This window comes from Syngnathoides biaculeatus, chromosome 19, assembly GCF_019802595.1.
Source record: "Syngnathoides biaculeatus isolate LvHL_M chromosome 19, ASM1980259v1, whole genome shotgun sequence".
Classification (NCBI taxonomy): domain Eukaryota; kingdom Metazoa; phylum Chordata; class Actinopteri; order Syngnathiformes; family Syngnathidae; genus Syngnathoides; species Syngnathoides biaculeatus.
The window spans coordinates 15,172,998-15,200,460 of NC_084658.1; the positions used below are offsets into that span (position 1 = coordinate 15,172,998).

Genomic DNA, 27,463 nt, shown 5'->3' on the forward strand with positions numbered 1-27,463 from the left:
ACGTTGGCCTGCTTGCCGCCTAATTGTGTTGAGGTACAAACGAGTACACAAAGCTATCACAAAAAAAATCGACGTTTGGTGTCTGGGCAATTTGAGGATTGGTGGAATTTTGTGTAAAGGAGCAGAACTGGTGTAATGTGAATAGAGTGAGGTTCCCCACTGCTAATTAGCACATTTGCCACCGAAACGGGCCGCTATGGAAATCAATACAGGAAGTGCTCGGAACGACAGCCACCTTTGGCTTCAGGCCAATTTAAAGATTGCACTTATTGCATTGTCGTGATTGTACTTATTGCATTATCATAGCGAGAGTAGTGGGGGTTAAAATGAGGTTCCCACGAGCATGTCTGCTGACTAAACGGGCTGGAAATGAACACACGGGCAATGTTTGGTCGCATTCCAATTTTAGCTTTCTAGTTACCGCAACATCCTAGCTGAGATTGTACTCAACACAATATTGTGTATTGTTGCAAGAGTTGTGTAACGTAAGTGGAGTGAGGTTCCAATGCTAGTTGCATAAATGGGCTGCTGCGGAAATCAGTACAGAAAGAAAGTAATCAGGAAGAGCGCGAAGTTTGGGGATGGAGTGAGGTTCGTCCATGCTACAATGTTAGCATATGTGCTACCTAAATGGCCTGCCACAGAATTCTGTCACGACTGTTTTTAATATTGCAGCTACGACGCTTTTATCTTGTTCTGCAAACAAACGAGTTTAAAGGAAATGGAGTGAGGTTCCCCAGCCCGATTTTATTTAGCACATCTGCATTTCCTCACTTTGAATGTCTTTTTCAGAACTTATTTCTGAATAACTCTTGAAAACTTTATCCAGTTATGACTGTCAGCGTTCGAATGTGACGAAGTCGAGCTCCGAGCCTCAGGCTCTTCTTCTTCGGCTGTGTTTACTCATGGTGTCCTTTTGAAAGTAACGTTCTTTCCTCTGTTATTTTTACATAAGGTGAGGGCGCTATTAAAACATTTTCCTTGGGAGCCACTTCATGAATCAGCTTTTTATGATTGGGCCTCCTGATGGATGATATTTACGGGAAAGGCCATAAATATGTTTACGATCCCGAGTCACGTGCACTTCGCCGCCCGGCAGCCAGACGCCGGTGACGCGTGTGGCGATAATTCTGCTTTATTCGGCGACAACGGCGGCGTTCGTTCCCGTCGGCGCGAATGGTGCGCTGTCAAAAGCGTTAGCGTCGTAGCGCTAGCGCGCAGTGCGGCGGCAAAGGTCAGCCTCGATAGCGCACGCTGCTGAGCGCTACACGGTGAAGAAGAACTGATGACGATAGGCGGTCGAGGTTCTAAACTTGCGGAGGCATATCCGGGGAAAGCCTCTCCTGCGGCGTTTATTTATTGCATGCGATATTTGACACTTTATTTGCCTATGCCTTCTATCTATTTACAATGTAGGTGTAGCACGGCGTCAAAGATGGAGGATTTTTTTTCATTTTTTAAAGCCACTTTTCGGATCTCATTTAGTATTTGGCATATACGTTGGAAATGGAACAGTCGCCCTTCAAAAGCAGCAGGAAGCCATATTTGGTCACGGAAGTACAGTAGGTGTTTAAATTGGATTCACAGTAGGAGGTGTACAAAGTTGAAATTTCAAAAAGTTAGTTTTTAAAAATATGTACTTAAGTTTAATCTTTCATTGAAAAGAAGGAAAATGGAAAAAAATGAAAGTCTTTGTGTCACTTGAAAGGGACTCAAGGAAGTTTTTATATATATTTTTTTGTTGTGTGATTGAATTGATCTGAAAACTAATAATGAGCACCGCTAATTTTCTCCTGTTATTTCTCTCAATTCTAGAGTCAAAATATTAGAAAGTTTTCAGCTCTCCAAGACCAATAAATGAACACATAAATGTGAACTAAATCTCTTTCAAACCGCGCCTATTAATCTGGCTCTCGTACTGGCTCTCGCCGATCATGTGATCAGATTATGTGATGGCTTGTTTCCCCCCCCCCGCCAGCATTTGTATGTACAAGGCTTATTAACGTGATGAAATATTAACGCTTTCTCAAGGCGGTTGGGTGGGGAAGGAGGATGTGCGTGGAATAGTTTTATTCAAACTTTTCTGCCTGCCTCCTTTTATGTGCTTTTTTTTTCCCCCCTTCATTTTTTTAGGGGAGGGGGGGGTCGAGGGTGTGGTGGGGGGCTGCTAGTGAACTGCTGATGTATCGGATTTTCGTCATCCCAACAGGTCTGACTCGTGAATAATTCAGCAGGGGCCTCGCTGCAGCAACCGAGTGCTGTGAATTCATATGCAAAAAAATTAAAAAAAAAAAAAAAAAGCTTTGTATTTGAAGGTATTTTGCCCATTTCCTTTTTGGGGTCATATGATTGAATGAGTATGTAAACCGCGGCTGGGGGCAGCGGCCGACGGGAGGGAGGGCGAGGCAAATTTACACCGCTCCACTTTTGGCAATCATCCATTTTACGACAGCGAGTATTAATGATTTATCTGCACTCCAGCGGCGGACGTTATGATATACGGCGGCTCTTTTATTAAGCCAATGAGGCTGATGGGCTGTTTTCAAAGTAATTTCACATCCTTTTGTCTTTACAAGCCCGAGTCATATTCCATTTCATTTCCACACAATCATCACCTCGTCAAGCTTTGTGCATAAAATGGGCAAAAAAAAAAAAAAAGGATTGTCCACGGGATTGTAATCAATGCAAATGAGGCAGGAAAGTCTCCATTTTACGGACAATGTTAGTTATTATTGGGGATATCCTCCTGGAAATTGAGCAGCGGCGCTTCGGAACCATATTTGGGAACGGAAGCGGCTGCTTAAACTGCCTCTGTGGTGGTAAAAGCACTTTATGAGTATAATTGAATAATCGTAACAATTGAAGAAAAAGGGAGGTAAAACAATTTGATGAAGAGCAATATTTTTAAAGAACATGAATATTTATATAGTACCATGGCATTATTAAAATACATTGAGTCATTTTAATATTTAAAATAAATTATTTACATTTTTAATTTTCTCCACTTGCCTTTTTTCAAGACTTTGACAGCATATTTTTATGTAACTGTTCCATTATTTAACAAAAAACTTTTAAAATAGGTACGAGAATTAAATGTAAAACTTTTAATGAATTCAGGATTTTTGTATGTATTTGGTATCTTTGAATTTATAAAATAAAAACTATGAATGTAAGATAATTATGCAATTGTATTGCAGGATTAAAATCTAATAATTGCTACATTTGTGTAATTATTACATTTATAAATAGTGTGTAAATATACTATTTTCTATTTTTTTTATTGTATTGCTAATAAAGCTGTGATTCTACTGAATAATTTTTTCCAATATACAGAAATTTGTTCACTTTGAAATATGAAAATATTTATAATAGGTAATTTTTTTTACTATTTTTACAAACATGTTTAAAGCTATTTAAAATGTATCTAATTTTGTTTTTAGTATATATTTAAATATTTTGATGGCATTTTCCATGAAAGGTTGACTGTCTGTGTGTTTTGTGTAAAAATAATTGATGCAGTTGTAGTCCATTTGTGTCCATTAAGGTGTAATTTACAGTGATGTACTCTTACAGGATAGTAATTTAGACTGAATAACTTGTATATTTGTGATTCCACTTTATTCAAATCCAGAAGGATTCAAATATGTCTCCCCCACCCCAAATTTCAAAACGTTCCCAAAAACCCCGCTATATGCTTGAAAATCCTGTCATGCAATGCGGGGGGCTAAAGCTTTTTATTTTTCTCTGGCTATAGTTTGTGGGAACGACGTAACCGAGTTGGTTGAATTTGTCATCCTAACCTGATTATCTCTCCTAATCTGCTTTTATTTGTGCTCCAGTGGATGTAAACAAGTCCAAATTGCAGCTGAGCTCAAATCACCTGGAGCCACACACACGTTCTTGTTATCCAGTGAAGGAGAGCCTAATATGCTAAAAGTGGGGTGGCGGAGGGTGTGCTGGGTGGGGGGTGGTGGTGGTGGGGGGGGGGACATTGGCCACCCCCCGCTGTAATTAAATGGAGTCATAATGAATCATGGCCTCTAATCCGAAAACGGGCTCCATTTCCACTGGGAGTCGGAATGACCTCCAGTACATGTGCTCCTAACGCTCTGCTAGCGTCTTGACGCTTCGATTTTCTTCCTCAGCTTGTGCGCTCGCAAAACATGACAAGTGCGCACACACGCACACAACGACTTTGAAAGTGAATGAGGGGCACGGAGAGCTCATTTCCATATCAGGTAGCGGCTTTTAAAAGATTCATGGAGTTGTGATGCGGTCAAGGCTTCCTCGCTGCGAAATGGGGACGCCGTGTGTTGCGCAGCCAATGGGCAGTCTTGTCGACTTAAATGTCTTTATCTCAAAATATATAAATATACGTTGTTAATTTATCTAAAGCGTGCCGTGCCGCTAGTTATGCCCGATCCCGAGCCTGGATTCAATGCAAGTGTAATGATCCGATGAGCAAGCCATTCATCACAGGCATGCTTGGTTGCTTCAGTGAAAGGGGGGGGGGGGAGATCACGTTTTATATTAATAATATTAATTTTAAAAGCCATGAGCGCTGATGAACTGGCCCTGGTCGCGGCTCTATCACGGCCAAAGCTTTCAAATTATCATAAAGCTTTGACACCAAGAAATGTGCAGGGGCAAAAAAAGCTTTGCAGGTTTGTTTTGTCCATTCGTCTTGTACACGGGTTTCCATTTTTTTTTCTTTGTAAGAACGAGCAGACCAAGTACTACTTTGAAAAATACTTGCTCTTCCAAATGCCAACTTAATGAGCAACAGTGTGGTGGGTTGCATTCTGTAAATGCTCAGTAATGTTAAAAAGTGGTCTGTACAGTTAATAACAATTTATAATGTGACATACCTGTTCCCATCCAGTATCTGAGCCTCTTGTCCTCACAAGGGTCGCAGAAGTGCTGAAGCCTATTCCAGCTATCTATGGGGACAACCAACTATTCCCACTCACAATCCCACGTAGGGGCAAGTTTAGCCTCCAATGAATGCATGTTTTTGGGATGTGGGAGGAAACCGGAGTGCCTAACCGGAGAAAAGCCACACAGGCACGGGGAGAACATGCAAACCCCACACAGGAGGGGGCCGGGATTTGAACCCCGGTCCTCAGAACTGTGAGGCAGACGCTGTAACCAGTCGTCACCGACATATTTCCATTTCCGTTATTTTCTATGAGGAAAACTACTTTTGAAATGCAAACAAAGCATTTTTGGATGTACTTTGATAAGCGCCGTTATCGGAGGGTCAACGGGATTATGAGTACATTTGATTGTCTTTCAGGATGCAGTGTTCAATGTCATGATTATTTTACAATTGGCTGGGTGAAATAACGTTTTATGGTCTCTGGCGAAGGTCCATTCCAGACAAGAAAATATGGTTGTGTGCTCAATAAAGCGCTTCACTGACAACTGGTGATTTTTAGACAAGTGATGTTCCCTCTATTCAGGCACCATCTCATTCCATTTGGGCTCTTTCTTTGCTCAAAATGACTTTGACACAGCCTGACTGCAGTTATAAATTAACATCTCTTGCTGGATGAAAGGGAGGGGGAAAAAGAAAATGAAGGGTTTCTGCGAAGATACCCCTCGTTTCTTGGAAGCGGGTCCGTTCGTGTTGTTCATGGTGCGACAGTGTTAAATTACGCCACGGGGCTAAGGCTATGCAAAGACTATGCGCGATGACTCAGAGCGCGATTGAGGCTAGGGAGGACGGCCACTTATTGAGTTTGGCTGCGACGACAGAACTACAGCCGGCAGAGCCAGCGAACGAGCTGCTCGTCTAAATATATTCACCCACTGGAAGGATTGTGTACACATCAAAAGTCTGCCCGTCCCACAGGCCCTGTCATGTTGCTGTTTAATAAGGCATTTCATTGTTTGAAGTAGTGGAGATGTTTGTAATCCCCTCGGATTGCACTTGCTGGTGTTTAAAAAAAAAAAAAAAAAAAAAAAAGACATCACATTGGTCTTTCTTTCCTTTTTGCTTTCACCAGGCTTCGGTGGTGGGTGGAAGTGTTTAAGTCAAGCCTGAGAAGTAAAGTGTAGCCTGAGTGGCAAGTCCAATAATTTAGGCCAGGAGGTAGAGGCGATAGATAGATACTGTAAATACAAACCCCCCGTTCTAAAGAGGTTGGACGTTGTGTGAAATGACCAAGTTTGCTTTTCCAGCACTTCATAAGTGTTTGGGAACTGAGGCTGAGGATTGTTGAAGCTTTACGAGTGCAGTCCTCTCCCATTCTTGCTTGATGTACAACTTGAGTTGCTCAACGGTCTGAGGTCTCTGTTGTCCTATTCTACACCTCAAAATGCGCCTGAACACTTTCTTCATGGCAGGGTAGTCTCGTACCAGCACTAATAAAGATTAACATGTTTCTCGATTTGTTTAATGAGTACAAAGTGGAAAGTGCGTCATGATTGACAGTGATCAACACTTCAAAAAAATTTTTCATCAAATTGTTTTTTGGCTTGTAAGCATCAGGGAATCGCATTTTGTTTTGTACCACCTTTTCTCAATAGCTTTTTTCTGTAAATTACCCGAAACCGGTTCCCTTATGCATACAACCCAAAGAACCCATTAGGGTAGCACGTCAAATCTTTATTTTTGTGAAGTGTAGTGACTTTCTGCAGTCATATTCTTGCCTCTTATAGTGATCGGTCCTGTTTTTGGAGGGGTGTTCTTAGTCATTCATTTGCCACTTTGGGGGATTCGTTCCACTCATAGGTCCTTCTTGAATTTTTTACAACAGTGGCCAGTTTGGGAGTCCAGGCGGTCTACAAAAAGGCTGTGCTTTGTGTAGCTCATAAAGATGATTTAGTACCAGTGTGGTCATGTTTCAGGTGATTTCTGCGAGATACTAAAAGAGGACAAGCTGCAGGCTGGACTGAAACAAAAGCAGTCACCGACCAATGAAAAACATGCGTCACAATTTTTTTTGGTTTATAGCTAAATTTGGCGAGCTCTTTCTGATTCATAACGAGTTTGAAAAAAGAAAGCGAATTCTCAAAGTTATGTCATATTTGACTTTGTTAAATGAGCCACTAAAGATGCAAACAGAGCAAATCGTCTTTAAAATGGAAATGAGCGGTTTCTTGGAGATCCACTCATTCAAAATGAATGGCTCTTTCCCCGCTGTCGACTGAGTTTTGAGGAATATGATTTGCGAGCATTTTCCGTCATCATGCAAAAATAACAAAAATCAAAGGGTGGAGGGAATGTAATCACGTACACCATCTTCAACAAAACTTCACGGCGAAGAATCAGAATCCTCTTTATTTGCCAAGTTTTGTCACAAACACAAGGAATTTGTCAACGGTACTTGAAGCCGCTCTAGAATGACAACAGAACATCAATTTGGATCGTAAATACAGAAATATGAAAACACACTATGGAGACTCATTTAGCCTCGTAATTTAATGGCAAGAGAGAAGAACTTGTTGGAATGCCTGCGAGTTTTTGTTTTAATCCTTTCACCTGGATGCTTTCTTCCCACTTCAGTCTTCCGCGCACACTTTTTCTTTGAAATTGAATAGTAATGTCTGCATAAACATGCTTCGTGAAGAAGCAAACTAAGCTCACCGCATCTCCAAATTCCAATACGCAACTCCCTCGCACGTTTGTCAACAGTCTATGAAATGTATTCAAAATCAATTTGTTCCGACAAATACGACTGGCAGTGGCATTACAAGAATCTTTCATAATGAAATCGTCGTCAAAAGAAAAAATACCAAGCCTGCGCCGCTTTGAAATCATAAAGAACTCATAAATATTGACGTATTTGTCCGTCGTATAAATAAAGCCGGAGGTTGTCGTGTTGGTCAGGTGCTCAGGTGCCGGCTACGCAATTCTTTGGTGCGCTGATGAAGTCGCCCAAGGGGAGGTAGAGTCTCAAGAATCTTCCCGTGAACGGTCGGCCAGCTGAGCCTCGCCGCGCCGCTTCAAGACGGAGGGAAAAAAGCTCTCGGTGATGAAGTGCCATTGTCGTCCATGCGGTCGCGCTGCCTATAGCCTAGCGTGGAGCGCTCTCCTGCGAGAGGCTTTCCTTATAATTAGCTGCGGACGTTAATGCAGCTGGGTAAATACTTTCAAGGGTCATTTGCGACAGTTTTATTTTCCGTGTCGGATCGGATCCACTTCACGTGGCAGTCAATCAATGAGAGCGCATCAAGTAAAACACCGCACTCCTTTGCCAGGAGCACGTACTACATGTGGTTGGGCCAAACGCAAAATATACACACCGGGAAAAAGATCCTTTCGTTTCCAAACAGTCTTCCTGTCACACGATGGCACATTGCAACCAAAGTCATTTTAATCGCAATGTTTCATTGGTTGGCAGGCAACAAATGTACAAGTGCAAGGCTTTTCTTGTTGTTAGCCAAATCAAGTGTAATTTGGCGATTAGCCATTTACATAACTAGGGACGGAAACAAAAAAAACAAACATTCCTCCACAGCGATGTAATAAAGGCACGTGTTTCACGATGAAACACATTTTTATAGCTACGTATCAGGCAACAGCGTGTTTTCCAGGTTGTGTTTTATGTATGCCGCACCACTTGTCTTGGCAGACTTCCTCGCACACAATTGTAACCCTCCCACGGCTGATTTAAAAAAAAAAAAAAAAAAAAAAATGCATGTAATTCCGTATAAGGGCAAAAAAGGCATGCAACAACCTTTTACATTGATTTTTTGGAATTGAAAGGCTGCTCTGTATTTATTATAAATGAACGCCCCCTGCCCTTCATACATTTGCTGAATGTGGCCAAGAATAAAGTTTATTTTTGTCATGTTACAAGATTTATAGGTTTAGGGTTAGCTAACCCCAAGACATTCTGATTTAAAAAAACAAAAAAACAAAAAAAAAACAACCTTTTCTTTTATGTAAAAACTAAATAACTACAGCAAGTACATATAATAATAATAATAATAATAATGTGTGAATACATTATTTTGTGGCCATCTGTATCAAGAAGCATCCACAGTGAGATAATAAATGAGCCGTTACTGTAAATGTTCTCCAACAGGAACAGTCTGCTTTAAAGGCGATGCTAACCGACCCTTCTACTCGCTGAGACCAGCCTGAGGCTTGAATATTACATGCTAATTTCTCTTGGAATATATTCATCATCTTCACCCCCCCCTAAAAAAAAAACATAATAGCTTCATTATCATAATTGTTTTCTTCCTTCTTAGCGCACAAATAACTGAGATGTCAGTTACATGTGATAAATGAAGATTCTTTCATTGGCCGTTGTAGTCAATTTGATTGACGATTGTTCGGACCTACGATTGGCCAGCGACCAATCCAGGGTGTACCAAGTTAGCTGGGATCGGGTAAAGCTCACCCGCCACCATAACGTCTACAAGTGATCAAGAAAATAGATGATGGGTGGATTGTTCAGACTTTTTTGTGCAGAATCCATTGTTGATCTTGCAGGAATTGAGGAAAAACATTGCACTGCTTGGCTGCGACCAGCAGAGGCGCTGCTGAGTCAGTCGTAACTACATTTATTCATTCATTCATCTTCTACCGCGTATCCGAGGCCGGATCGCGGAGGGAGTAACTTTCAGGGGCACCCAGACTTCCCTTTCCCTAACCACTTCATCCAGCTAAAAATTAAGCACTGTACTTCAGTTCTGTTTTCATCACGGTAACAAAAAACATTACCCGTGACAGAGCACGTTATTAAACACCTAGGAACGGTGTGAAAATGTGCAAAATGTTACACGCCTCCTCCAAAAACTTGTTCCACTGGATCCGATATCTTCCTCCACGGGGTAAACGTCCGTCTCAAATGCGCTGAAAAGTTGCAGTCACTGGTTGTCACTGGTGTCTATTAGCTAAAAAATGAGATGCAAACAATCTCCATCTTCCTCGCTTGTGCATGCACTCGGAATGGACCCGACCGTCTTAAATTCAAGCCCGAGCTCATTTCCGATGTGATTGGACGAGGAGCCGACGGGGCAGATATATTGCTCTATTAAACACCAGCGTCTGTCTTACTGGCCCAGAGGAGCGAGAAACATCACAGGCCTCATCAGGAAACCTCTCCACGCCTCGGCTATGACTTTTACCAAAGGCCACTTTCGATAAATGTCAGGCTCCAAACATTGGTAAACATTTTTTTCTTTTACTTACGATAGCGAGGCAGAGAGGGGCGGCCGCCCTCTTACTGTACATGGTCGCGTTTCTTCGCTCGTCTGCTGCGGCGTTCCACTTAGGGAGCCCGAGCAGTAAACACTTGGATGGTTTTCCCCTCGGTGATGACAATATTTACACGCGGCGCCATGGAGACCTGCCCTTTCCGTTTGAGTCTCACTCATCCAAACATTGGCTGCCAACCCCCCACCTCATCCCCAGCCCCCCAACCCCACCCGCTCCACCCAGCCCATCGTTGATCCGCCCTGGCAGAAGAACAAAAACTGCAGGGACCAGGAAGTGAAACCCAGCCTTTTGGAGAGTCTACGGCTCAACAACTTTTTCAATTTTAGTCTAATCTGCAGGGCTTTATGTGTAAACATTAATTGAACCTCAAATAAATGCAGTAGTGCCCTTCATCTGATTCTTGAACACCTACAGTTACAGAACTGCAGGAATGAGGAACTGGTATACTCGTGACTACTGACTGCTCTCTTACTAATTGAACTACCCTCGACTTGGAGGAAATCACATTTTGCTAAACCCGACGTTGTTTTTCTTATCCCTCAACTCAGCCACATTCAAACTGTCATGTTGACATACAGTATCGTAAAATATCTCCAAGATACAGAGGATTGGACGAAAACAACTTTGGGATTGGTTGTAAATTGGATTAATGCTAACAATGAATCTGCTGGTCTCCATCTGAAGCGTGCTAATGAGCTCACTGATGGAATGATAACCAAGCAGAACTGCTGAAACCGCCGTAACCCAGCAACCGTCCTCGTCCTCAAAAACCTCCGTCTGGAAACTGGTGATTTATGGCTAATCATGCGTGGCGATCACCCGCTGATCCGAATCGCCGTCTCTCGCCGGTTGTCCTTGTCGAACATCTTAATCTGCGGTTTTAGGCGCCCGGCGAGGAGATTATCGATGCCTCTCCCTTCAACCTGAGAGAGCCGCGAGCTACAAGTGCTCTTGGCCGAGTGTGTTTTTTAATCAAAATGTGTCGAACGCCGACCGGGAGAGAGCCTGAGAGTGCTTGCGGTAAACAAACATACGCAATTATGCCTCAGCACGCATTAAGGAAATATGAAAGACATGTTTGTCTCACAGGAGAAGTAGACGGGCGGCAAAAGTGGCCGTTCCACTTAAACACTTGAAACAGAGCATTGTTCTTGACATCATACTTGTGCACTAATGCAATACGCTGGTGTTTTTTGGACCACCGCTCAATGAAATCCATCTTGGACGTTGATTCTATTTTTGTGCGCATTTGAATTTAAGTTATACGATATGTAGCTAACTCATAAAAAGTCACTTTCTAGATCACTCGCGAACAAGCATACACACTTGAACGTGATTGTACCTTTAGGGCTAAGATGACTTGTGGCAGTGCCTTGAAATGTTCGAGGTTTGTACACCCTTGACACTTGACTTTTTATAGCTTGGGATCATACTTGTAGCTTTACAGTCCTAGAAAGGGTACAATAGTGTCCAGTAATTAGCCCTTTGGGCTACATCATAGTGCTGATTCTAGGTGTGCCAGTGCTTTAAGCTTATTCTTAAGCAGTGCAGATTCAGAAACTGTATGCTAATGTTGCCTGCCAGATGCTAAAGTTTGGAAATAAATTGTCCCCGACAGCAGTTCGCATACGCAGCAAGAAACTGGGTGGACGTGTCCGACCGTACCAGGACGTAGGAAAAATTTTCAAGAACCCGTTCCAAAATTTTATCTGTAATCTGCCATTTTGATTTTCAATGCAACCGTTTCAGGCGAACGCCAGGCCTTGTACTTTGACAAACTCTTACTTGAGAATTTGTCCAAATGAGCCCCGAATCTGAAGCAGGTGTACTGCTGAATTGCAGAGCTTTCCCATTGAACGTCGTCTTTTATGTTCTTCCCTCTTATTAAATCTTGTTCAGCAATTTTGGCAAGCAGGTGTATTCTCTTATAAACGGAAGTATTATTATTATTATTATTATTATGATGGCAAGATGCACACAAATTAGTCTTAAGGACTTGGGCCTGCCATTGAACTGAAAGTTGCTCATTTCTGGTTGGAGCAGAAAAATTCTAGGGCTCATAGTCGGAAGTTTTCCCAAATTCGCCCCAGTCAGAACCAAATATCCTCCACAGACGGGGGTACTACATTTTGAACTTCTTTTCAGTCTATTCTACCCCATTTGTGGGCAACATGTCGTCAAAGTTTGACTGTCATTTCAAGGTTTGTTGATGGGCGATCTTCCTGTGCGAGGGCCCACTCCCCGCTTTTTGCATCTTTAATTGAATTTGTTTTCTTTGTTCCTGACTACCTGCCCATCTTTGGACCTAATTTAGCTGTTGCCTGACTGCGTTTGAGAGCTTTTAAAAGCGTGGCTGTTTTGATTAGCGTTTGTCAGGAAAGCCCCCCTCTCGCCCCCTCCCCAAGACCACCAAGCTGGAAAGGCTCCCGAGTTTAATTATCACGACTCTAATTAGTGTTATGAGTGCAGCGCGACCCCCTGTGCGATCTCATTGACCCCGAACCGTCTGCACGAGTGTTGTCAAGCGGTGTGGGAGAACCTGCCCCCCACCCCCCTCAACAAAACCCCAAAGTAATACCAAAGGAAAAAAAAACAGCATCAACACTGGATGAATAGTACCTTCACACACAGGCAGTAAGGCCAATATAATTAGGTGGCGATATAAAAGGTATGATGGATGGTGCTACACGAAGGAGCGGGGAAGAGGAGCACTTTTAGGACATTTTATCTGGGCTTTTTTTTTTTTTAAAGACAATGCAGAGTGGCTGCAAGACGGATGGAGAGCAGCCTCTTTAAAAAGGCCACAAAGCAGAGCGCTATTGCCACTTTTTACTTTCCAGTAGGGGCCGTGCAAATTGGATGGCGTATTTTTTTTTATTTTTGGGAGGGGGGGGGGAGAAAAGCAAAGGGGCTTTGTCACATTACGCTCAAGATCAAGACGGGAAGGAAAAGACGGAGCGGTCCCTGAGAAACTCCCGTCGAAGCGGCAGCCTCCGCCGCCGTAATGGCTCCACCGCCACGACGCTCACTTTTTCATCATAGGGCCGGAAAATGGGATTTAGCAAACTGTTTTTCAGGAGCGGGAGAGTGAGACTAACCTTGATGGCTCACCTTCACAATTCAACAAAGTTCCCTTCCCCAGCCCCCTCCTCGCCCCGCACCCCGGCCGCCGCTCGTAAAATCAGCCACAAATCTCCGCCGGTGTCATTAAGCAAGGATTTTATTCCATTCATCACTCGGCGCATCCTCCTCGCGGCACGTCTGCCTTTTGACCAAGAAGTGGAACAGCCTTGTTCCTTCTTCCGAGACTTTTTTCTTTTTTTCCCCACAGTCAACTTTTGACTTTTGAACAAAGTGCCAAGAAGTCATTTTTAGCACACGTGGACAAAGTACTGAAAGGCATCCCACACCTTATTTTTTTTTTTAAATCCACATACAATGTTGGTTTTACGATTATTATTATCAGTAGTAGTAGTAGTAGATGTAGTACTACCCTAGTACAACTACTAACAAATGAAAATATTTGTCAACAAGTGTCAAGACTGCACGGCGTCCCGTTTGTCCTCGTGTCAACTTCAATGTTTGTGTTTTCTGGCACCGTTGCCAACGGCGCACCAGTGGCAGACGAAGAGCAGGTCAAATCGTTCCCTTGACCCGCCGTGAGCTCCTCCACCAAATCATATTATTTATCTGGCATGAGTGTGTGGGCTGCGTGCGTTTGTGTGTAAGTCCACAATGTTGTAACTCTTGTAAATATCTGGCCGGGCCTTCCCGGAGCGGATATTTATGGCTATTTTTCCTTGCTTGCCGAAAGAAAAAACAAAAAATTGATCTGTGCGTTTAGTTGCTTCCAATCAACACTCCACTTTTCGGGCGTTGTGGCCCATTTCTGAAGGCACACCATCACAAATCACCCCGTTAACACCCCATTTGCGCTTTTCAACATTTTGTGGGCTCTGACTCACGTTGAACTGACGCACGGCTGCGGAGGGGTGGCCGGGTGGTCCCGTCGTCTACGCGAGCAAGTCCAATTGGAACACTGTGGCCGGGCTGCCAAGGCTTCAGCGTTTTATCACCCGTGAAATCAATGACTAGCGGCTAGGATCTTAATAGCCAAAAGGAGCTCAAGTTTATGTCCTTCCGAGAGTAGTCAGAGCCCGTAGAGGCACAACAAATGGCAACCTGATGTGAGCCAATTGAGATGGAAACGTCCGCACTTGGATTTACAGCGCCGCCAAATGTGATACCTGAACCAGTTACGGGTTGAAATTGAGAAAGATACACGTCAATTTCTACCCAAATCCTGATCGAAAGTCGGTTTGACATGACAGCCTCTCACACTGCAAGTACATAAAACAAAATCCATTCAATTGGAAAAGACACTGTTCAAGATCTGAAAACGTTGCATGTTACATTGTCATCTGGAATAGATCAGATCCAGATTGAATCTAATTTTAACATGACACCATCTGATTCTCCTTATTCGCAAAGAATCATTCAGATTAGATCAGATTGGAAAGAGTTAAATGTACATCTCTTCCAAATTTGCTGGATCTGGATCAGATCATGATTGAAACTTGGTTTTGCCAACATTCCAATTTGCCTGATTTCTTGCGCAGCAAGCGACGAGCCCCATCTAATCTGTTGCTTCAAAACGTCGCAATTTCTTCATTCTGATTTTAGCTCCATCAAATTCCACTTGACCGACCAAATTGCAACGCTAATGAGTACAAGCGCTATCGAAAGCAGACGGATTGACTGAATGAGTTCCCGTGACCCCACGATTGAGATGCAACATACCCGGCATGGCCGAGGTGCCGCAGCGGCCACGCCTACGAGCTCAAACAAATCACAATGTTCGCATCGCGCTTCCGTGCGGCGCGGATATCATATAGTCGGCCCGCCGTTGTTCACTTTTATTTAGATGTGTCCATCAGACGGCTGGCAGCCTCCTGCTGCTTGTGCACAGGAGGGGAGAAGAAGAAGAAAAAAAGAAAACTAACAAAACAGCGGCTGTGGCGGCGGCGGCGGTTTGCATCCGTGTCGTCTTTTTTGTGACAAAGGAGCTTTGATTCCCTCCTCCATAATGATTTGAAAGGGATGCCTATTCCTGTCCTCCCATTCATGCGCTCATCCCTGTGATGAGGGCAGCGCACACACACGCACACAAAATAAAGAAATAAATACAATAGCTTTCCCTGATTGCCACTTTGATTAAGTCCATTGATGTGGCGCCGGGCGAATGGTGGCCAAGCTGAGGGGCCAGCATCTCGCTTCTCTCGGATCAGACGGCGGATGTCGGCAGTCCCGAATTTCCCCGGTGTGAATAATAAAGCATCTCTCGGCCATATGGTTATGATTTCCTCTACAGGTGCCACAATTCACAAGTTAGGCCGCAACTGACAACAATCAAATCAAATCAGTCAGAGCCTTTGTGTTTTGTTAGCGTCTTATCGGGACCGGATCTTGCGGATTTTGCAAGAATTGCAGTACCACAGGAAGTCATGGGGCAGTCTTGAGATTTGACGCAAATCATTTTGGTAGCGCCAGGCGTGTAAGGGTACAAATACATGGCATTGTTAGTTTACGACTAGCAGACGTCGTTGCTAGCGACATGCTTTTTTACAGAAACGACATTTCGTCTCAACTTGGGGATTTACCTCCATTGTTTGTTTCCTAAAAAGACAGCAAACGGTTGATGTTGAACTTTACTCAACCAAAAGATTTGAAGCCTAGCGTGTTTAAATCATAACAGTCCATTTTCCTGACGAACTGTGAGCCCGAACGACTTTTCCCAAAGTGCGTCACTCTTGGCAGTGATACAGGTGCTGAGTGTCGAACACGGGGAGACCATCAGTCTCTCGGGCTGGATATGAACTCCCATCACAAATGTCCGCCATTCATCATCGGGGCCTTCAGTCTGTAACTTTGGCCGGCGGTACTCCTCGCTCTCCCTCTGATGTCACGTCTCATTGTTTCCGACGCTTGGAGCGCCGCCACGGCCGTGTGTTTTGCCCCCCTCGTACGAACGCGTATCATATCAAGGCAGCGTTCGTGCACCGGCAGCCGCGGTCACGTGACGGAAAGCGCATTGTCCCTGCGTTTTCTCGTTAAGCCCCCAGAAGCGGCGGTCGGCGTTTGTCTTTGTCCGGCGCTGTCAAGATGTTGCGCATTGTTCGCTTGTGCAGATTAAACAACTGACATCCTATGTGGCGAGTTCTGAACGCGAGGCCAGAAAACGGAGTGGAGCGCTCGCCTCTTTTCTGTCGGGAGTCGGGTCACATCGCCCGTTTTCAACACGCAAATTATTATTCTGATTATTTTTTTTAACAGAATACATCTTGACGAGGTCCTGTTTTGGATACATCACATGAGATGCGGGCGTACCAAATGTTTTGGTCACTTAGTGGCAATGGTTCAGCGCCCTGTTGCACACTTCCAAATGAATTTCGGCAGGCTCGGCATGTGTTGCGCGTCTCCCATGGCGACAGGCGGACGCGCTGAAGAGATGGAAAGTGCCGATGTCTGTGACAGCTGTTCACAAGCCCTCTTTGCATTATATATCTTTTTTTTTTTTTCTGGAGCAGAGTGACACATCTTCCCCTCGTTTTGTTCTCCTCTTTTAATTATTTACCACTCGAGTCTTAATGAATTACGCCTGCCGGATTGAAACGTCTGCTCGGTTATTGATATTCAAACAAGGGAAAAAAAATGGATGAAATGACCAATAATTCAATTAAACGCAGACAGGGAATTTGATTTGGACGAAAATAGAAAGTGCAAAGAATTAAAAAAAAAAAAAAAAGGAAATGTCAAACGGGCAGTCAGGTGCCTTGTAGTCACCGTGTCTGCCTCACAGTTCTGAGTTTCTGGGTTTGAATCTCTGCCGCGGTTCTTCCTGCGTGGAATTTGCATTTCCTCCTCGTCCCGGGAAGCCAAACAACCAAACAATAACTCGCGCCTGTTGTACTGCGCCACAATGATGGTTTTATGCTGGAAATTATTGTCTGCATGTTTCATTTTCAGAGTTGTCGCTTTCCTTCTGTGTCACTGCCTCGCTGCGGGCGGCACTCAATTCAAAAAGTACTCTGCGGAACAACCCGAGGCCCGACTGTTGATTGAAGGCTCTCCAGCTCGTTTGTGATGTGCTGTTGCTCAAAGGTTGCCTGCAGGAATGGACCTCTTCGCAGCCTCGCCGCCGCTCTCTCGCGAACGGAACGGCACAAAAGTTTCAAACGTTACCCTTCTCGCGTTGCACAGCGGCAGGCCCCAACACGGAACTGTGTGTAATTTGCACAGAACACAAAAGGAAAAAGTGGTGCAACACTTCTCACGGGCGCGTATCAGCGGTTCTTTTTGTGCTGTTTAGCTGCACAACAAGATCAACACAAAGCTGCTGCAGCGGGGCCGCCGTTCCCGGGAGACCCGTTTGGCTCGCAAAGGGATGATCAGCGCTCATTTAACCAAGGTTCACATTCCGCGTCACGCCGTCTCCGTGATCCCCCTCCGACTACCTTTGAGCTTTACCTGCAGGGGATATAATTTTTTATTTATTTTTTTTAAATGCGTGTACTTTTGCAAGTCTCAAAAGTCTCTCAAGAGTTGAAACTTTTCAAGAGCAGCTGGAAAAAGAGCTAATGGCGCGGAGTGCAATCGGGCGCTGCCAAGACTTCCATATTTGTCACGGGTGAAATCAATAAAGAACAAATATGATATAGTGTCTTATTAGCTAAAAAGGAGTGTTGACAGCGATGGAGATGTACCCGATGTTAAAATGGGATGACGCTTTGTCACCTGTGAAATCAATATCCCATCTTGGACGTTATTAACGGCAAAGGTGCACACATTTTAATTCAAAGAAGATCCAGACAAAAAAAAGAAGCATGACCAAAGTACAAAGCAAAATAATCTTTATGCTCATGAAAATGTGGTTTTGCCTGTGTAATCTTTACGCGATCTACGATGTTACAAGCGGCTCCCCAAACACGTGACAAAGAACAAATCCCATTGGACGAGGAGTCGAGCGCCGTCTTTAAAAAGTGGATTTTCCGACTTGGTCAGCTGTGAAATCAGTTCCGCCGTTCACGGCTCGCCAACCTTTTGGAAACAGATGAAGGCAAACGCGCCAGCAATTTCGTTCCCACTTTCATTCCTTATGCGATTCTTCATAATGCAAGAGTCATCTTTTGACAATTATTTTAATTTCTCACAGTCAATTATTTAAGAAGGAAAGAAATGTACATTTCTACACGTAATACTTTCTATCCATTTTGGCAAGTGTTTGCATTTTTGAGTGATAACTTTTTCATTATTCCTCAGAAATCACAATGTCCCATCACTGGTGCTACTCGTCCATCCATCCATCCATCCATCCATTTTCTTTGCCGCTTATCCTCACGAGGGAGTGCTGGAGCCAATCTCAGCTGTCAACGGGCAGGAGGTGGGGTACACCCTAAACTGGTCGCCAGCCAATCGCAAGGCACATAGAGACAAACAGTCGCGCTCACAATCACACCAAGGAGCAATTTAGAGTGTCCAATTAATGTTGCATGTTTTTGGGACGTGGGAGGAAACCGGAGTGCCCGGAGAAAACCCACGCAGGCAGGGGGAGAACATGCAAACTCCACACATGCGGGTCCGGGATTGAACCTGGGACCTCAGAACTGTGAGGCCAACGCTTTATCAGCTGATCCTCCCTTTGTCTTGGGGCCAAAATATTATGAACTTAAAAATAAGTACACACTTTCATCTAAATTCAAGGGAAGAAAAATAATCATAAGATCCTAAATACAAGCCCAACATTGGTTTGCCACCTCTGAAATCTAAATATGACCAAAAATGTTCATAGCTGAAAAAGGAGTACAAGTTTCTTCTGGAGTCAAGAAGAATATTAGTACCAAGTGCCAAGGGTGTTGTTTGCCACAAAATAGTACAAGGAGTACAAAAATAATATAAGACAGCGCATCGTGATGAGAGTTGACGGCAAACGAAGTGTCTCGACATTTAAAATGGGATACGGTTAAATGGGATTTTGCCATTTCAATTGTGACCAATTGCGTCACCTTGGTCTGACATTCAAGCGTCTGCGGCTCCACACGCCACGAAATCGAAAAGGAGACAGAGAAATTCCAGGTTTAATACTGCAGAAAATCTACTTTTCTTGCGTCGGAGACTGCTAAGAAGTCAGAAATTGAAACATAAATAAATAAAACGACGACATCCGAAAGACTCTTCGATCGTTTTTGTGAGGAGTTAATTTAATTCAACAAGCTCATATTTTTACTTTCACTTTGTGTACTGCGACTGACGAAGAGATGCACTTTATCTACGAACCCATTTTCATGCAGGACGGTTGTGTATCAAATTCAAAATCAATAATAACCAATAACGGCAGACGGGGAGACTCGTAGTGCTGCGTTACAGACAACAATTCGAGATGGCCCGTCGTACGCTCCTCAGAATCGCCGCGCCGCTAAATCGATGCACCGGACTTTGTCGAAACGGCGTCGTCGTCGTCTGACGTTGCGCAACAATGGTGGCATCCACCGAGACGCGTTTAAAGACCGTAACGGACTTTTAAGCTCTTTTAGTGCAGTGCTTTCCAACCTTTATCGAGCCGACGTGGCAGAACCAGTGAACAAAAAAAAAAAAAAAAAAAAATACTGAACTAATGATGATCTCGTGTCGATGGGGAATGTCTATTTGTAGGATGACCGTACCCTCTCCCATCTTGTAGAAGAAAAATGAAATATTTTGCCTGTCAATATATATCACCGACATAGATAGATTGCCCAGTATTTATCGTTGTAGTGCATCCATCCCTAAGTGAGACCACTCACTCTTCCTTCACTAGAAAAATATTTACGAGTTCTCAGTTTTCTGGAATGCGGCAACGTCGTAAATCGGAACGAGCAACGAGAATTTGTTGACAGCGAGCGTGGGACGTAGCGCAAAGTTGAAAAAGAATACGGCCCTTCTTGTTTGAACTTGGGCACGGCACGGTTGCTGGGTTTCTGGCATCTGCCGGGAACAAACCTCCACAAAGGGTCCGCCCCCGAGATGAAATGTTGACTCTGTGCGACGAGTTAACGCTTTGAGTGTGGAGATACCGGATGACGCAAAACGCCGCCCCTTGCCGCTGATGAATTCCATTAATATAAACCTTTGGCATGGTACCGTCACCGTTGGGCGTGTTACTCTTTTATATGTAATATAATATTGACCGCAGCCTCTAAACCTGCAGCGGCGCTGCTTATTTAACGACGTGTTGACATTTCCTGATAGATTGAACGAGCGCTGTCGACAGTAATCCGGCGGTAATGCAAAGAAAATGTTGACAGTGGCCCGCTGTCACTGCGCTATATGACAAACACACACAAACTTAATTAGACGCCGCTGCACACAATAGAAGAAAAAGTCATTATAATGAAACCAATTGTAGTTTTTCCTCGCTGTGATTGAAAGGCATATCTATTAGGCAGATAAAATTACATAAATACGATTCTGTTTTTTGTCCCCGGCACAAAGCATATCAGCCGTGTTGTTTTGTTTCATGCGCAACCATTGCCTCACTTTGACGGCCCGCAGAGAGCGAGGAGCTTACGAAAGAAACAGCGTCCATGTGGCGGATGGCTTCATCCAGGGTTTAGCTTTGTCCCACCAGCGGAGGTTGCTGAAAACTTCGAGGCTTTGATTTGAGACCGAGAGGAAAAGAAAAAGGATCGCAGGATCGTTGTTCCGTTGGTAAAATGTGTGTTTGCTGTCGATCAGGTCTTTGCCGCTTTACGTCACATAATTGTGACGTACTTTTAAAAGCATTGGGAGAGATCGGCTTGTTTGCAATTTGTTGTTCGGCCGCATTCCGTCTCTTTAATAGCACGCTAGGCTAGTCAATTAGGTTTTGGCGTACGGTCTGAAGATGGCGCAATCGTGATTAAGCTACGAAGCTAAGCTAGTTGGGTTTCTGTTCAGGTATTCGTCATGAAGTCACGAAAACCCTTTAGTGTGTTAATGTTAAGGTATTGGATTCTGTTTGAATTCCATGTGCTGTGTCCAATGAAGTTGCTCTTTTTCTCGCTGTGGTAGGCCGTACTGTAGTTCCAGATCCCGTTGTTCCCGCCGTGTGCATGTTTTACAGCCATACCACCAGAAAATGGCTCAGTCTTGTTCAATCCCAGAAGCTCGACTGGCCCAGTCCCCATCGATGCGCCCTCGAGCAAGACTCTCAACCCACCGGTGTGTGAATGAGTATTTTACTTACAAACAAGTGAGCAAGTGAGCACATTTGATGGTGTTTTAAATCCAGACCTATGTGATTATACTCCAAACAAACAAAGACTGTCGACATGTTTTGCCGCCGTAGCAATTGAAGATTACGCAACCTCGGTTAATTTCAGGATCTTAATACACTGAAGTGCAGAGTTGCTTTGGAAACTTGGCTCCGACACAATATGTTTATTTTCAAAGTGTGTGATTCAGTGGGGAACTGAAAAGACAAAGCTGGAGAAATCGTACTATTTCATCCAAGGATGGAACCGGGTATTACCATGATATTGGCGAGGCAACGGGCTATATTTCTCGGCTTTAACAGTTTAACTAGATGTTTGGCCAATGTGTTATGTGGCTCGAGTACTCTGTGTCCCGTTGTACTGATTGATTGTGGTTTGTTTTACAATCAAAAGGCAGCTGATGTGTTTCCTTGCGCTTCTGTGAAGGCCACATTATTTTTAAGCGTTGAATTTGTGTTATTTCACGTTGCAATTTTGGAGCCGTTCCGTTTTTATGGACCGCAAATAAAAAGCCAGCTCCGGGGCCGGATGACCGTAGCTTTCTTCCAATTTTTACAGCGTGAATGAGGCACTCTGCGCACCTCGAAGCTAGGAAGGCGCAATATAAATGCAACCCATTTAGCGCGTACATTCATCCGGCCGACAAAGCTAAATCATCCTTCCCCGCTTACCCAGTCGCCGCCTCCTCCTCCTCCTCCGTCCCGGTGTGCTTCAAATGGAGGACGCTCACCTCCAGGGTGCTACAGCACACCGTCGGCGCACTCTTCATCTCCGAGCTCGGCTTTCGCGTCTGCAAAAACATTCCCGCTAAAAGCCCGAAACTCGCCACATCTGCTGCTTATTGAGGAATTCTGCGGTGGCTCATTAGGTAGAGAAATGTGGCAGGTTCCCCTTTGATGGACATCACTGGGGATTTTCAGGCAGTTCTTTGCTAGGGGACGTGCTCTTCGCACGTTCTGAAGTCATTAGGTTTGTCTTAGTGTCTGCAAAAGGATTTTCGGTAATAACGCGCCAATGATCCGTCTGATCTGTACGTGACCTTTTTTTCCTGCTATTAATACAGCCTGGTTTCCTTCCCCAAGATGAAAATGATTTTTTTTTTTTTTATTGAGGTTTTGATCATCATTTTGTCCTCACAGGTGTTTTATATGAAGCAATCAAAAAGGACTTATCCCACTCGGGAACATGACCCGGGCTTTCTCGCTGTTGATACATGCTAAGGCAGGAGCCCGTCAAACCCTTTTTTTTTTTTTTTTAAGCTCGACTCTGCACCCTCCGTGTTGGTGACCAGAGTAAATGAGGCAAAATATCTTTACGATCACGAATTCAGCTCACACAATGCTTTCAGCGTTTAGTCAAACGTTCTGGTTTTTTTTTTTGCTTCCAAAGTGCATAAAATGAATTGAAAGAGCCCCAAATGACTCCTCTCTGTGCTGCTGGCTCATATTTTACATCACATATGGACCATAAATATGTACGCACATGCCAAATATACACCGGGCTCCTAATAGCAAAGTCATTTGTGTATAATTTGTGTCCATTCTGCTCCTACAATGAAGTCTCATCTTTTGTTCCGTAAACTGCGATTAAATGTGCTGAACATTTTCTATTCCGTAGCTGGTTTTAAGAAATTCCCATTTCAGAAAAGAATTGATTCCAATGCTAACATGCTAGCATTTGGTATGCTAACCTCCCCTGAGCATCAAGGCTGAAGGTTTTACGTCTTGCCCAGTATTCAGTTGATACTGTAGTCCTAATAATTCCTAAAACAATAACATGCTGATAAAAGCTTTACATTATTCTGACTATTTCTAATTGATAAAATGCTAACACGTCAGTGGGTTTTTGGGTTTCAAACCTTTGCCAGTATTTACGAGATATTTCCTTGCTTCTGACAGCTCCACTCGGACGTGGACAAGGGCGACGGCAAGGTGAAGTACGTGCTGTCGGGCGAGGGCGCCACCTCCATCTTCACCATCGACGAGAACACGGGCGACATCCACGCCACCAAGCGGCTGGATCGGGAAGCGCAAGCTTACTACACGCTGCAGGCCCAAGCCGTGGACCGACTCACCAACCTGCCTGTCGAGCCCCGCTCCGAGTTTGTGGTCAAAGTCCAGGACATCAACGATAATGAGCCCAAGTTCCTGGATGGGCCCTACTTTGCCGGCGTGCCTGAGATGTCACCCCTCGGTGAGCTTGCATTGGTATTTAACATTGTCCGTGTTTGGAGGTTGTCGCCTGCTGGAATTCTGAGTGTTGCTACTATCCATGAATTAGAATAGTTGGAAATAATTCTGAACAGAACTTCATACATGTTCCATGTTTAGGGCCGAACTTTCAAAGAGTAACACTTTGGGCTCTTGTACAATGTTGGGGAGTATACAAAATGGGATTTGTGGTGCTTCCGGTCACTACAGATGCAACAGTTGTAAATAACCTTTGAACCAAACGTCATATAGGGATGAATTCAACTGCTACCCTCAGACCTTTTGAGGTTATTTTACTACAGTAGCACCCACATCTTCCTACACTCTGGTTCCCTGACTCCCTACCCCCCTCACCCAAACGCTAGCGCCTAACTCCCTAAACCACCTACTCTAACCCTCTGAAATGTATCTAGCAACTGTACAGTATCAGCTTTAATGGCTAAGTATATCACAACACTTTGTCTCTGGCAGCTGGTGCCGCCCCGATACAACATTTATGTTGAGTACTGAGAAGAACAACAAACAAACTAGAACAAAGAACAATCGACATTCAATAAATAGGCACTATTCCTTAATTATTTCTCTTACTAACCCTAACCCCAAGCTCTTAACCCTAAAACTTTATCCCCTGAAAAACACTTTCCCTAATCCCTACCCTCAAACCACTTCCAAACCATCTAAGCTCTAAAACCAACCCCCCTAAACCTAACCCTACCCTAACGCCAAAGTACTTCCCATAACAGCCCTTTTGCTTGTCCACTTCAAGATCTCCATGTGCTCACGCCGCAAATGTGAGTAAATCCAAGTAAAAACAACAGCATCCCCGAGGCCAGTGAACCTAGCAGTTGCGTGATAAAGACAGCGGGGGCAAGAGCGGCTATTCCGGCGTTAGTTTCTATCCCTCTGACTTGGTCAGCGGCCTGTGGTCTTTTTAATACCGGCCGGGCTCGTTATATTGTCAGCCCATGTAGCTTGATTTGCATACATCACCTAAAATGCCAACGTCGGCCTGCGGGTTGTTGATGAGTGACGCACGTTTGCGAAGCTACTCGGGCGACGCTAACATCTGAATCAGGCTGGCCGGATGGAATGCCGCAGGCGTGTTTCCTTTCCTAGTTCACGTTTACGGCTACCTGCGTGCCCCCCCCCCCCTCTGATTGAGACAAACATTCTGATTGGGGACAAACCCGTTTCTGCCCATCACGATGTTATCTGGCCTCGTCGTCATGGCAGGCGTCCTCGAGCTGCGTTTGCCAAATGCCGTCGGCGAGCCCGGGAGCGGAAATCTCATCACGGCGCAAGCTGGATGTCACAGCCACGCTGTCACTGCTGTACAGTACAGCAACATTCCAATTTCAACATGGAGACACTGACATGCTAACTAACTGCACTGGATAAGATAAGCTTGAAAAATCATGTAAAAGTAAGTAAGTTTCTTTCGGCGTCGCCACAGCATGTCATCTCAGATGAACGCACATATATGTTTGGCACAATTTTTTACACCGGATGCCCTTCCTGACACAACCCTTCTCAGGGAGTGGAGGCCCCCGTGGGATACGAACCCACGACCGCTGGTTTACCAAACCAGTGCTCTAACCACTGAGCTACGGGGCCTCTTATGTCCACTTATATAAGCTTTATAAATCATGTAACTTTGCTCAAATAAGACATCTAACTTGATTGATGTCCTACGCAGCTACAACTGATTAATAGATGGGTAACTAATCGTATATTGATGAAGTGTTAACCACCTTGAGTAAAATATGTAAAGCAGTTCAGTGAGGTGGAGAGAAAAACTGTCTTGTTAAGAAAGCAAACATGTTCACTTAATTGATACCTACAGATAGATAGATAGGCTAACCATCTTAAGTATGAATTTAGAAAAAAGCTAATTGTCTTCAAGTTAATTTCATATGTAGCAAACTTACGTGATCGATAAGATTCATAGCATGCCTCAGTAGATAGATGGTAAAGTCTGGCTTGTTATCTCGTTTGACTATCATCTAGATTCTAACCCCCTCTGTACTTTTTAGCAAAAGTGCTAAAGATGATCTCGATTCGTGAGTAACTACAGGAAATTAATTAATTGATACGATTAGTATCATAATTGCATTGACAGTAGAAAAGTATATAATTTATCTAACTGTTAAGTAGCATGAGGAATTACTGACTAATTTGGTAAGCTAAGAAAACAAATGTCCATTTAGTTTATCTAGTTAGATAAGCTAATTGGCTTTACAAAATAATCTAGCCTATGGGCCAGAAACAACTCATTAAGATCATCTTTAAGAAAATGCACACTGGAAAGCGAGCATTATCTTGAATGGGATTTCACTAACACACATTGCGGTCATGAAAACATTTTTCTTTTTTTTTTTGTAACGCTGCAACAATAAATTCTTCCTCTCCGCAAAATGTGAAAGCCACATGGTACTAGCATACAGATGGGATTTAGCGGAAAAGTAAAGATGCTACCTTTCAAGTCCAAATGGAAATGTCGGCATTGTGAGCGGCGCAGGCAGCGCTTCGCTTCCGACACCGATCGGGGAAGAATTACAACGGCGCCCGGCGCAGCGCTTGGGTTTAAGTAAGCACGAGATTGCAGTGTGGAGTCCAGATAAGGGAGCGACTGGCGGCCTGCATCTACCACCTCTGACACCCACACTTTATTTACTTCTCACCCATATTTGAGTGCTTATTAGTTTTAGTGTAGTTTTTCACCTGCCTGAAACCCCGGTTTGAAACCTCAACTTAAAACCGTAAGGCTTCCTTGAAAACCCGTCCAAACAAATATGACGAGGGACGGGCCGAGCCCTTCTCGTCCGCCGTAATTCTTCAACAGATGTCTTTAAATCGTTAGCGCAGGCGGCCCGACAAAGCTGATAAATGGCTTTCATTTCAAGCAAATCTTCAGATGAATTGATGAAAGTGTTGAGAGGCGTACAAGGGGGGACCTTTCGGCCGCTTCGATCTTACAAGGCTTTTGTCTTAATCACGGCTGTGATTTCAAAGAAAAGACGCACAGGATGCTGCCTGCTAACTTGTGCCAATTCATAAATAAGCCTTTTTAAATAGCATTTTTTTGCAACCATTAATAAACATCAAAATCCACTTTTTTCTACCATGTTGTGCATAATTAAAATCACAAGCTCGGGTTTCATTAAATATTTTCCAGTGACTCTTTTGCACCTATTGTTTTGCCGGTCAAAAAACTCCCAACATTCAGTAAATGTAGGCCTTAATACAAGATGACATCGCGGCGATGAAAACGGGCGAATTGTTGAAGAGGCTCGGATGATGCCAGACGAGAAAATATCATTTGGATACGAGCAGGTTTTCTTTTTCCATCCGCCTCACCCGCCTCGAAACCCTCATTTCAGACCTTATTTGAAGCCAGCAAAGTTCAAACAAGGTCGTCGCCCTCAACCACAAATCCCCGAGTCCGATCAGGATCTTGGCACGCCGCAGTTTTAACTGCGTCGCTGTGATGATTTACACCTGGCTCGACTTCTCGTCCTTTGACCTTGGCGCTTTCAACAGGCCGTAATATGAGATGTCATGACTAAGAGCTGATGATATAATCCAGGTGTCCTTCTCCGGCCGGCCGGCACGGCGATAACTTCCCGGTGTCGAACGTACGGCAGACAAAGCCTGTTAATTCCGCTTTACGAGGCGCACGGAGGACTCTAATCTTCAATTTCCATGATCACTTCATTCTGTAAAAGCCTGTAAAACGCGTCCGGCGTCGGAAAGGCACCTTTTTTTACGAGCGGCTTTGCTTCCCAAAA

The 27,463-nt window shown here is 44.1% G+C and overlaps 1 protein-coding gene across 4 annotated transcripts in view; it reads left to right on the top strand.

Moving 5' to 3' along the window:
- Positions 1 to 27,463, top strand: part of cdh7a (cadherin 7a) — a 123,019-nt gene that overhangs the window by 55,497 nt on the left and 40,059 nt on the right. For 3 of the 4 annotated variants that reach the window (XM_061804861.1, XM_061804859.1, XM_061804860.1), the window contains one exon: positions 23,364 to 23,658. In XM_061804861.1, coding sequence (XP_061660845.1) covers positions 23,364 to 23,658 — 295 coding nt within the window. Of the gene's footprint in view, positions 1 to 18,496; positions 18,618 to 23,363; positions 23,659 to 27,463 lie in introns of all 4 variants that reach the window. The other variant, XM_061804862.1, reaches the window with a different exon arrangement.